At 40.8% G+C, this 13,443-nt stretch overlaps 1 protein-coding gene across 1 annotated transcript; it reads left to right on the top strand.

The window, feature by feature from the left end:
* Window positions 1-2,602: 2,602 nt before the first annotated feature.
* Window positions 2,603-11,935, top strand: ppp1r14d (protein phosphatase 1 regulatory inhibitor subunit 14D). The gene is made up of 4 exons (XM_061217314.1): window positions 2,603-2,954; window positions 10,402-10,482; window positions 10,993-11,025; window positions 11,471-11,935. The coding sequence occupies exons 1-4, from the start codon at window positions 2,775-2,777 to the stop codon at window positions 11,537-11,539; spliced, it is 363 nt and encodes a 120-aa protein (XP_061073298.1). The 5' UTR covers window positions 2,603-2,774; the 3' UTR covers window positions 11,540-11,935.
* Window positions 11,936-13,443: the final 1,508 nt, after the last annotated feature.

Here is a 13,443-nt window from a genome sequence, read left to right as displayed (position 1 = left end):
CAAGTTCTGCCTTAGAAGTGGTATGTTGTAGGAAAAACAAAAGACAAACATAAAGACATTTAAAATGTTCTTACAAAGAGGCAATAAATAATGAATGCAGGTTTAAAACTGTATAAGTATTTAGTTTTTAAGCTTCCACATAATCATGTACGTACATGTACAATTTCACAAGGCTATCACATGTATTCCTGTGGTATTAATTCATAAATAAAATTGCAGCATCAAAGGACAGTTCAAACAAGGACACTGTCAAGACCCGTTTTAAAGACGTAGTGAACCAGTGATGATTGTTGAGATCTGGCATGATGGTATGCAAAGAAGTTTATCCACACCACTGGGTCCGCTCAGGCCTGTGATGAAGACTGCCCTTTGGCGTATCCCAAAACTGTTGCTATATTTAATCAGGTTGGACTTTTTCAGGGATGCCACTGGTGCAGAACCAAGAGCAGGAGATGGGCTGAATGAATTTGTTCATTGGGAAAGGTGAGCAGCAAAGATGCTCAATAATTCAGAGTTTGTAACAGACGGTGCATTGCTGGCTGAACAGGCAGGGCTAAGGTTGATTGAATCAGCCTGCCAAAACAAAAAAACAAAAAACAGGGTCTTATTGTTTTTGTAACAGGATCAGTGGAAACTGTGGTGTACCCTTGTTATTTATCTTGTCCCAACTGTCGTAGTTTGGCACAGGATGGACACCTATGATTTTAGCCCAGTGTTGTTTTTTTGTGCGGATGTTAGACCTAGCCAGAATATATTTTTCAGTTTTCTTTAATTTATTTTGGGTTTTACCTTCAAATTCACAGTCAAACATCACTTCCCAGCCCTCTAACCAATTCTCATTCATCATTAATTGCAGTGTAACTGAGGATGATTAAGTTCAAGGCTTATTAAAGGAACACCTGATAATGATTCTTATAAAGTGCCCCATGATGATATTATCTCCTACTCTTTGGCAAAATTCTGAATGAACTGTCAGGTAAACCCAACCCCTCCCCCCCCCCCAAAAAAAAAAAGGGAATGTTCGTTAAAAAATTATGGCATTAAACATTAAATTCAAAGACAACCACGAGAGCATATCCATGTTACAAGAGACCCCTCATTTACAAATATCCCCCTACAAAACTGGTCTTTCTCACTGGAGGGCCAGAATGCTATTCTCTTCTTACTGAGCAAATGACTTCTACATAAGCAGAAATGCACGCATACTGTACATAAAAATGTTCCTTCTTTTCTGTGTGAGAAGTAACCAAACTGATGAACATAACCTTCAGTGGAACAACCACGGTGGCTAACAAGTCATTTGCGATGAAGTGAATTAAAGGTAATGAACCAAAAATAGATATGTAATGTAAAGTCACTTAATACATTGTCTGGCACCACATGTGGCTACTATGGTTTATTGCGTTATTTGCCAAAGTAAAGAGTCTACCAAAGTCTGGAATTTTGTGTGAGGAATATGACTCCACTTGCCCATGGGAAAGTCAATCAACTGACACGTGAGGCAGTGGAAAATTCTGTTTTAGGTGTGTTGCAGATTATGCCATAAATGCTTGATTGGCTTTAGATCTGTTTCATGAGGAAGTCATAACATAATGTATGTAAACCACTTAGGAATTTTTACATACTGCCTGCTAAAACTCCTTACTTACTATAAACTGCTCTATGACTTTCTTATTGGTCAGTACTGTTCTCTTTATGAAAAACCTCAAAGAATAAGATAGTAAATTTCTACTTATAATCTGAGGCTTTTCAACTGCGTGGCTTCGAAATGAAGATTGATGCAAAAGTCCTGTAATTGTGCCCAGCTAGTAGTTATTTCTTCAGATTCCATTGTTTCCTGGGACAAAGTAATTTGTCATTGAGTGAAGCATGGCCAGACTGGTTCCATTACTTATGTTGTATCCTAATCACATCATATCAAGCCTTAATAAAAAGTCCATTAAGCATGGAAAGAAGGGTAAGTTGTTACCCTGCGTTTAGTGGTCCTTTAAGATGCATTTCAAACCCAGTATGTTTCATCACTATATCCACCCCATCAATTAGTCTCACACAGAGGAAATTGTGGGTTTCCCTGCAGGATGCTAGGATGCAGAACAAAAGAATGTTTATTTATTTATTTATCTATTTTATAACCAATTATATGGAGGAAATACAAAATATATTTAGCCTTATACATTTCATATGAAGAAGCAGCATTGCTCATTGATTCTTTTTTTTTGCCACAGGGGAAATAATATTTGTTTGTGTATGTCTCTTATGGTCTGACTAGACATGGCTCATGAGCACAGCTAGGATTCTCATTATCTGGTTTACTGAGTCCACAGGCATGTGTTTGTTAGCATTTTTTATTGTCACCTGTATTGACCAAGCATTCTGATTGGGAGTACTGCCAACAAAGCAATAATCTTTGCTGTTTGAGTCATAGTATTGCTGCCCTCCCGACCTTTTCTCTGCCTTTATCAGCTCCTTCATCGCTCTCTGCTCTCTTTCTGTGACACGCAGAAGGAGCACCAGTGTGTACGCACACATACACGACACATGCGCACACACGCAGGCGTCTTCTATTACCGTCCTCCACAGAGAACAAGCAGTCAGTGAGTGAGGGAGGGGGAGGGGGAGGGTGTGTGTGTGTGAGAGAGAGCGAGAGCTAGAGAGCAAGAGAGAGAGAGCGAGAGAGAGAGCTAGAGAGCTAGAGAGCAAGGGAGAGAGAGAGAGAGAGAGAGAGAGACGGCTTTCAGAGTTCCCTCAGCTGCTTCCCGGAGGCCGAGGAAGGCATGGCGTCGGAGCCCAGCACCCAGTCCAGGGTGGTGTTCCAAACCCCTGACAAGGACGAGGAGCCCCCCCACCGTAAGCTGGGCAAGCTGACAGTCAAGTACAACCGCAAGGACCTGCAGCGGAGGCTGGACATCGAGGAGTGGATCGACGGGCAGCTGCACCTGCTGTACGACTGTGAGGTAAGGCTTGTGAGCTCCCACAGAGACTGTGGCCAGTGAGCGCTGAAGCCCAAGAGCGGCTCATAGGTCCCCTCTGTCAATAATTAAAGGCGGTAAGGAGAAGGAGAGTCTGGTGACAGCACCGAGGGAGTACGCTTCTGGTCTTTATCTGGTATTCCTATGAACACATTTGCTTACAAGTGGGACTTTGTGTAGGAGCCACCTACGAGAGCTGACTAAAGTGCTATCTTCAAACCGGGTTTTGGTTGTGCATAGTAATTATAGCTCTGCATATTTCTTTCTTATTTAAATGTTAACAGCATTATGAGTTGTGCACTTATTTCTTGAAGAGAAATGGATATAAGAATAATCTTCTTTTCACAATATGCAAATAATGATATAAACAGGGACTCATAGCTCTTCTCATCAAAGAAAATAGTGCTTTCGTCTGCCAAGTACATGAAAGTATATTGCATTATTTCTGGGTTATTCCCAGTTACTCTTTGTTTTTGCTGCTTACTGATACCGCGGACAGATCACAGCAAGCCTCACATTCAAAATACTTCATATTCAACAACCATATTACAATCATTATGAAAGCTAACTTTACAATCATTTATAACCAATATTATTTATCATGAGATGAGAAAATTCCTAAATACACTTTGCAATACCACCCCCAGCTCCTCCCTCCTACGCAGTGATTGGTCTAGATACAGCAGGTGGATGGCATTTTTCTTCCTCTGCACCATGCTGCTTTAGAGGATTCAACTTGAAAGGTTTACTGTAGCATTCTCTGCAGGAAAGCTGTCCGAACAACTGCTTGCATCAAATACCGTGCCTCCAAAAAACAAATGAAGTGTTTGCTTCATTGATTGGCTGGATAAGGTGATGAATTCAGCAAAGCAAGGCCCCTTTAAACCGGTTTGCCCATGCGCTGATATTGAATCCAAGCATATCTTGTGCTCTGTCAATTTTCTCACCGTTCCCCTGGGATGCCATGGCAACAGAACTCTGGCACTGGTATAGATTGGGAGTGTGTGGTTATAGCACTGCTGAGGGAGATGAATGTCTCTGCTGGAGGCCAGGGCTTATGCAGATGTGCCAACACACTCATAACTCTGGGTTGGGGGATTATTGTGGTAAAATATGGCATCTGTAAGATCCATAAAATAAGCACTGGCTCAAATCTTTCTAGTTAGGCTTAGTGTGTGGTAGCCACTGCTTTGAACACATTGCCTATGTTTATGAATAATAATAGTTATAGCTTGGACAGGGTTGGGATGACTTCCAGATCCTAGACATGAACATCACAATCAAGAAACACTTGCAAATGCACAAGCTATGATATTGCATAATCGGTATTTTTCATTTGTTACCACAAAAAGGAGCCCCATATTTTAGAAAAGGCTCATCTTTCATATGGCTTGCTATGCAACTACCTATGTCCGCAGGCTCTGTCATAGACCTGCTACTTCAGTAACCAACAGAACAAGTGCTCTGAGGTAAAAAGAGCACAGCCAGCCATCACAACAATTGCAGACCCACAACAGACATTACACATGCATACATAGGCATGTGTAAGGCAGCTGCTACAATCACAGCACTGGGTTCAAAAGGATCCCGATCCGCAGACAATGAGTGGGCATTGGGATAGATGTAGGAGCAGGCATCATGCATCCTGAGTTCTGAATAGTTCTGACTGATGGACCATTTTAAGTTAACCTAACCGATGTGAAAAGCCATACAAACAATATGACAAACAGCTCACCTATCAGACTGTACACACAGATACAGTGTTTTTTTCTCTCTATTTTTCTTGGTAAGCTGTCCTTTTAGATGATATGTTTCAACATTTTAATGGACTGCCATTAGAGATTTGTCCCCCTTTTTTCCTGAAAGGCTGCAGTGAGAATTAAATTGCTCGTATCTCTGTTAAAAGAGGAAAGGGGATTATGGTTGAGTGGCAGCATGGATTAGTCTAAAGGAGCATTAAATTGCTTTAAAACGCTGTTGGATACTGTTCACAATCAGATTAGGAAATTATGATACAAAATGTTCTAGACATTTCCACAAAGTACAATATGCAGTTTGCTCCTGTGAGTTATTCATATGATCTTTTCAATGATGCTGTCTTTTCAGGATAGTGAATTCAGATTTGTTAAGTAGATTCAAAGGCTACTGTGGTGTATCAAGAAATGTAAAATTGAGACAGAAACTAATAGCTGTTTCTGAAAATATTGCAGCAATAAGAAAACTTTTCTTTAGGCATGACACTGTAATTCAGGTAACAATTCTCAAGCAATTATGCAAGGCATATACATGGTGATGACAATGAGGGGGCACATAATAAATGTAACGCCTTGCGACAAATAGCTTTTAAACCTTCAATTAAGTGTCATGAAATTTAACATTTTCCAGTTGATAGCAGTGCTGACGGGAAATCTCTACATTTGTGAAATCTTCACATTTAATCACTGTGTGGAGTGCCCGAAAGATTACTTTGCTGCAGACATTTATCACTCTTTGCTTGCTCAGGGTCAATACCCTTGTTTACAAAAGCAGCTATCATTCACTCAAGGGTGAAAAGAGGACTCCATGTCATTTCAAGTTGCGGCGATATCTAGTAACGGGGCTGACTGGATGTCTGGCTTGGACGTACGAGATGTATGTCCAGGCTGGATGAAGCCGGCAGACCTGATAGTTTTACCATGCATATTGTAATGCCGTTGGCACAAATGATGAATTTTGCATAGACTAAGGGAAAGCTCATGCTGTGCTTCTTCCGACACGGCTGCTTTCATAGCCACTCCCTGTGTCAATGGCTGAATTATTCAAAGGATATTGCTAATATATACTCCCAATGGCTGGAGGCTGTACTTGACATTACACCCTTTGGCGAATGAGAAAAATCCCTGCCAAAAGAAAGTAGACTCTTAGTTTCTATTTTATTTTCATTTTTTTATGTTCACAGTGGATAAATTAAGTCAATGTATATTATCAGCATTTTTTTGACTGTGTGAGTACTATCCATAAAATATTGTATATGTTAAAGCTGATATTACCATGAGGAAATCCGTCAATGCAGTAATTTGTCCAGGAGACTGCACAATGGGAGCAGAGGTGCATGTTCAATAGGAATGTAACTTTTCTGTCACTGGATGTTCAGACTGCACGGTTGTGGCCCCTTAGTAATAGAGAGAAAAACGTAATTAGTAATGTAGCCACTGAAGCAAATTGTTCTCCTCTGAAATCCAAAACAATACCACAGTTTCCTGGTAAGGGTTCCTGCTGTGCCCAGAATATTATTAACCTTAAAAACCTTAAATCTTTTGGGCAGTACCTACACTGATTAAACTGGAAGATTTCACAAATTTAGAGATTTTCTGGCAACACTGCCAGACTTCCTGTTATCAATTGGAAAATGTTCAAATTCATGACACTTAATTGCAGGTTTAAAAGCGATTTATATCTGCAATATTGTATCCAAGCCAAAGTGCTACATTTATGATATTTTATTTACCTAAAAGCCAATTTAGGTAACCTGTTTCAACAAATCAATAACAGTGGATGTTCTCCTTCCTGCAGTATCTACCTTTTGGGCAGTAATGTATTTTATTGGAGGAATAAATTCAATACGCAGTGAGAATCTGACAGTGCGCTTCTGTTGAACCTTTGAGCAAGATACTTAGTACAGATTTATCCAGGTACATCTTTATCCAACTTTATATATGGATAGAGAGTGGAAATAAGCAAATAAGTACTGTATCATCTGTCATATTTAAAAAAAGATATGAGAAACATGGATCAAAAGGTAAACATTTGACATCATGAAATGCATTATTGGTTGTTTTAACCTTGACTCAATGCACATGCAACAGTCACTGGGGTCATAAGGTCATGTATATGTTTTGTACAGGTATGTTGTTTTGTATTAAGGTATTGCTTAGGCAGTGGTCTCCAACCCTGGCGCTGGAGAGATACTGTGGTCTGCTGGTTTTTGTTTTCATCTTAAAATTAGCACTCTGCTGAGACCCAGGTAAACAGGTGAGGTGAGTTAACTGTGTAATCAACAGCTCTAATTGATTAATTAAGCGCAGAGTAACAACAAGAACCAGCAGACCCTGTAGCTCTCCAGGACCAGGGTTGGAGACCACTGGGCTAAGGTATGCCTGACTTCTCAATAGTGTATTTCCAATCAGGCATTCACGTGGACAGCCATGCCTGGCTTCTCGGACCTATAGAGGTGTTAGGGGGGTGATGTAATTCATTCATGAACTGTATTTGGACAATGTCATCCTTTAGGGGGCGACATGGCTCAGGCAGTAAGAGCAGTTGTCTGGCAGTCGGAGGGTTGCCGGTTCGATCCCCCGCCCGGGCTGTGTCGAAGTGTCCCTGAGCAAGACACCTAACCCCCAAATGCTCCTGACATCGGAAGTGTGGCGCCTTGTGTGGTGGCCAGTCACCGTTGGTGTGTCGGTGTGTGAGTGAGTGTGTGTATGAATGTTAAAAAAACAAAAAAACAATGTCATCCTTTAAAAAATGACACTTCATGGTTGAATAGTAGTTATTCTATTTAAGGAGACTCTATAGTGGCAGTGAGCCCGTACACATGAAGAGTTTCAAGTAATATCAGCATGCAATTTGATCACATGCAATTGTACAATTAGACTAAACTGATAGGATTTGTGTGTGATTTATGTAATAAAGAATTCTAGGAATATCAGTATGAGATGGCACATACAGTAGCTTCAAAAAGTATTCAGACCCCTTCACTTTTTGCACACTTTATTGTGTTGTAGATTTAATTTATAATTGCCATTTTGCCCATCAATCTACACTCAATAACCCATAATGACAAAGTAAAAACTTTTAAATTTGAATTTGGGTCCTGTGGGTTGTCTTTTCATCTGTAATCTCATGACACACATGGGAGCACCTTTTCCTGCTACCAACTTCATCAGAGACACTCGGTTTGAATAATGGTACAGTACTCCCAATGCAAAATACAAAAGTGCCTTTTTGCTTCTCTTTGAAGTTATTTGATATTCATATATTCAGTCATTACTGGCAGGCTAATTTCAAGCTAGTTTTTCTAATTAAAACCATTCACAGTCTTTATTAATAACTATAATAGCATTTTTAATCTGTGACCCTGCTGATTTGGCTGCATGTCTGTATTTTGAAATTGCAACACTTATGCACTCCAATGAGGGAGGGGGGAAATTTCTATAGTGTCTTTAGTTTCTAATTCTCTCCATATGGCACATTATTTGTGTACGTCTATAGGAAACCCTCAATATTCTTAGTGTTATTCTTAGAATAGATTTGCATTATACTCAGCTAATTCATAACTTGTTATGCCTGCCACCCCAGTACAAGACACACAAGACAAATTCTTTCACTGCTTTTTGCAAGGGTGTTCTGAATGGCATGGGATTTTATGAAATGCAGTCTGAAATGCACTCTACAAAAATAATTGAATCACTTTATGTAAACAAAATGTTCAAATAAAGACAGGTTACCAAGTGCAAAAAAACAAATATAAAAATCATCTGCGTGTGTCGGCATCGGGCATGGGGAAGCTCACAGCCGGTCGTGCCTTTAACTCCTCGTTAACGCTGGCTGCAAGGTGTTCTGGGAAACGGGTATAAGTCTACCCAAGTGGAAAATTCACTTTTTAAAGGGCCGTGTATTCTAACAGGACTTTAAGACACCCGCTGATGTGATTAATATTATAATAATCTAGCAGAGCTCATTCTGCTGACTGGAGGCTGTAAACTGCTACCTCAGTTTTCCCCCCCACCCCATTTTCTGCGGCGGTTAACATTCTGCTGGAAGGAAGGGTTTCTGTGCCACTGCAAATTGATGATCTTGTTTTCAATTTATATATTTTCAATAGGTGGCGACTTTTTCCAGATACTACAATATTTCCTGTAATTGGTAGTCCAGTTGTAAAATGATTTCTGGGCCATTAATATTTCACATTCTTGACCTGTTGGCGTGTTGACCAGTGTGTTGAATTCCATCCTGGAGGTTGTTTTACAGCCCTGCCCACTTCCTGTTTTGTTCTCTTAATTACACCAAACAAAGCACTGATGTCGCTTTGGGAAATGACGACCAACAGATGAGCTCATCCTGTATTGCCAGTCAGCCCATGCAATACAAGTGAAATGAGACCATTAACAGGGAGCCCACGCAAATTCAAATTACGCAGGTTGTACCGCACACTTGCCCCCAGGAGCAGGCTCACTGCACCTATTTTAATCCCCTCTTCAGCAGATCTGTGAAACTATTTCAGCTGTTTCCCCAAACCATGCTCTGCTGTGTAAAACTTGCGTCCGGGAGCACTGAGCGGCATATCATTAGTCTCATGAAATAATCATTAAAACCTAGGGGATTTTCCAGTTAATGATGGCTTGAAATGCCAGCTGGGGAAACTGTTTACGAGTGAATCATCCGTGAAATCTGACTCTGCTTGTTTTTTCTCCGCTGTAAAGCAAATCTGAGATAGAGATAGAGACTCTGCAGAGGTAGTTGCACTCGGTGCCTAGAAAGTTTCAATTTGTGAAATTAGGTTACTGCATGGTTACTTTTTAGGCCAATGGTTGGCTTGAATTGCTGCCTCTAATTGGAGCCCTACTTACATAAGAGCAGAAGAAGAGACTAACTGTTGGTGTATAAAGCACAGTACCAGAGTTGGCAACCTGGTCAGCCACATAGAACAAGATTAAAAGCCTGAGGACTGAAGCTTATGCAAAATCTATTGAGTAATCTTAAGCGTTTGGAAATATATGTCCGACTACCATGTACATATTCCCTTTGGGACTGTGGTCATCACATTACATTACATTAATTTAATAGATGCTCTTATCCTTGTGAGTGATTTACAGTGTTGAAGAAACATAAGTGCATTCACCTGATTCATATGAGCAATAATGCCAGACCTGGCAAACTACATTTCCACATTAGTATAGATGCAACATCACGAAAACACAACTGCAAGTCAACAATGCTGAGACAGGACCAAATTACTAACTCTGAATAAATACAGATGACACCCATAAGAAAGTCTACGAACAGTCCAATCTCATTATTGTACAATGCAATGCATGAACTGCAATTTCAGTCAGCAGACTGACAGAATTCTTCTTCTTTTCATTGTCGGAAATAAAAGGAGTTAAAAGGTTCCTGGTAATTGAAGTGGCAGCCGTTATGTACAGTGGAGAAACCTAAGGGCACTTAGGGCTGTTGATTAGGACTGAGAAAACCTGCTCTCTGGTACAATATGAATGCAAATTTGTGTTCCGCCTTCAGCATTATGCTTCTGGCAGCCATTACCGTTACCATTAGCCATTAGCACTTCCGATGTTGTGTGAACGGTAATGCATTTACGCATCTATCAGTCGTGGTATTGCATCAGTCTTTTATGTTTATATTTCTGTCCCTCTCACTTTCTGCGCTCCAGGAGGAGGAGATTCCAGAGTTAGAGATTGATATAGATGAGCTCCTGGAGCTTCCAGACACAGAGCAAAGATCAAAACTGCAGGTGAGTTCTCACAGGCAGTCCACGTATGATAAAGTAGCATACCAGAAAGATTTCCCTAGCACAGATCCCAAAAACAGAGAACTTGTCCACCTCTAGCCAGCCTGAGGAGTTGTATCAGTCCTAAAATGTTCTTCCTATTGCACCAAGATTTAATTTGGCATGCTTCCTGTTATTCTGTTCAGACAGGTAGGTAGGCAAAAACTTGCATGCATAAACAATTAAAAACTAATTATGCCTGTACCATAGTTATAATGTTGCTGAGATAATTTATTTTATTGATGTCATTAAAAGTGCTTTCAGATACCACTGACTATAACAATAAGACAGTCATGGGTGTATCGATCACATGAGTGGTGTCTATTGTGTCCTTGATTTTGGGTGTGGCAGCAATGCTCCTGTAATAAAGACCAGAATCACTCAGGAAACACCATGTTGTTTATACTTACTGTACAAAGTACAATGGTTGCTGCTTTAATTCCACCTATGTTTACACAACCCCTTCATTTACAGGAACTTCTTCAAGAATGTGGCAAGCCAAAAGAGGTAAGAAAAAAAAAAGTAGGCCATTTCTGTGACTCTAAATATGTTCAAATGTGAGCAAACTGTGTTTGTGTAATACATCACACCAAATAACACCTTGAAAATATATCTCAAAGGAAATGTCCCTTGCACACAGACATTAGCATTAGCAAAACACAAGCACAAAAGCACAGAACCCCTACCAACTTAAAAACAGTGCAAGTCCATCAAGCTGCCAAGACAGCATGTCCAGTGTTATTTAGTATAGTCATAGGGCCAGTTTCACAGATACAGATTCAGCCTAGTCCTAGACGAAGTTCAATTTCAAAAGGAAATTCTCCATACAAACTCAATGGCGTCCAGAACTAAGCCTAATCTGTGTCTGTGAAACCAAACTGTCCTTAAAACCTTAATGAAAGACTCCCAAAGCATAAGCTGTAGTCTGCTCCTGGGTCTCTCTTTCTCTCAGGAGTTTATCAACGGGCTGCTGTATCGGATGAAGGGGCTGCGGAAGATGTCCGGACCACTGAAGAAATGAGTGAAACTCGAGGTTCAGGACAACGTGAAGGCTCCCCCACTACCACTCTTTGGAATCTGCAGCCCCACATGCTAACAGAACTGCTGTTGGGGTGTCCTGAGCCCCTTTCACTACACAGATGGGTCAACAGGGCACTGTACGTGGCAGCCCTAGTTTGGACTGAATTATGAACACAAAGGACAGTTTTGGCATCTTGAATCCACACCATGCAGGTGATTTGTGATTTTTCTTTTTTACTTAAAAGTATGTTGTTTTGTCTGTTAACACCCACACAAAATACCCTTTGACCCTAGTGAAAGAATGTACAATTTTGATTTCCTATTTATATATTTTTTTGTTCCAAATACAGTGTTGTACAATGTATTAATAAAAAAGGAAGGTTTTCATGTCAGTAAACGGTTTGGCCGTACCATCTTTATCGCAAAGCTTCACTCATAAATCCGCTGGACAGTTTCATTTTTCTCTTCATGGGACCTGAAGTGAGCCATCAGCCAAATCCAAGATACTAAAATACTGCTGTGTTTTCATACAGGACAACATTGACTGCAGTAATATGTAACCATATCCATTTGCCTAAAAAAACAACATAACAGCTGGAAAAACAAGTCAAAAGTAACTCATTCTTAACAGCACAGACCATGGCCAGTACCGATACCCACAGATCAAACAAATGTGACAGATGTTATGGTATTATAATAATAATCCTGAAATGTGAATAAAAAGATATGCAAGTTGAATCTATCAACAAAGGTGCCTTTTTCCCAGAAGAGTGACTGGAAGTGACATTAGCCACATCGGTGGGCGATGTGAAAGCATAATGACAGTATCGCCGGAAGCAGCGCTGGAAGAGGGGCAGCCAGGGGCCTCTGAGGACACGAATAGCTTCCAGAAGGCACCACACGCCACTGCCAGCCTGCTCCCCGATGCCTATTCAACGATCAAAGTGTCTCTGAAGGCCCATACAGAATTTAGCACCACTTCAGGTCCATTCACTACAAGCCATTCCCTACTTTCCATTAAAATATACAGCCACCCGGGATTGGTTCATGCCTCAGGGCCAGCATGATTACAGAGCCCATGCTGTACACAGCTTGACCCCCTGAATTCCCACGCTCTTTCTACGGAATAGGGAAAAACATTTCTCCTTTTTCACGACTTTCATGACTTTCATGATAATTTTCTCAACAGTATTAATTGGGTTTCACTATTTTCTTCAGTGTTCTATTTATGAAGTACCATACATCATCACAAATGTAAAATTTGTTCAAACATTGCTTTTGTCCTGGAGGGTTGGTTTAGAGAACTCAAATGAATGCAGTGCAAAGTCCACCGGAGCGTATCACTACATCTATAACTGACTGCTCCTATTTCTTACCTCCATGGACTTCCTGCCACAGAAGTCCAAAGGAGGGCTTTTTATTCCCCAAATCTATGAGCTGAGACTTAGTGCCTCGCCACAGGGGGTGTTTATAGAATCCCTTTAGCAGCGCTAATCCCGCTGTCTGAGCAATGCTGAGGCTCGACTAATGAACTGCACAGTAATTCCACACATCAAAGCTTTAAAGGCCCAGGAGGGAACATCCGCCCAATCGCACTCAGGCTTAACTGTGATGTGGGGAGAAACACAGGAAAGCAGGGCCTGAACTGCAGTCAATACAAGCAGCAGCAGCAGTCATATTAAATAAGTCACATGGAACAGACTCTGGGATGCGCACGCCAAGCAATTCACAATTTTTCTCTGGGAGAAATAACTGCAACGCTAATGATGCTCGACTAATAACAAGTACATGCCGGGATAACGCTGAGACTGGATATTTGTGGGGCATTAAAAGCAAATTCAAACTTGCGGTCCACCCTACTCTCTTCCTCTTGGTTTCTGTGTGTGGTATGATGCCGGTTAGATA

Source organism: Conger conger, chromosome 1, assembly GCF_963514075.1.
Source record: "Conger conger chromosome 1, fConCon1.1, whole genome shotgun sequence".
Classification (NCBI taxonomy): Eukaryota; Metazoa; Chordata; class Actinopteri; order Anguilliformes; family Congridae; genus Conger; species Conger conger.
This window is presented reverse-complemented; position numbering and strand designations above follow the sequence as displayed.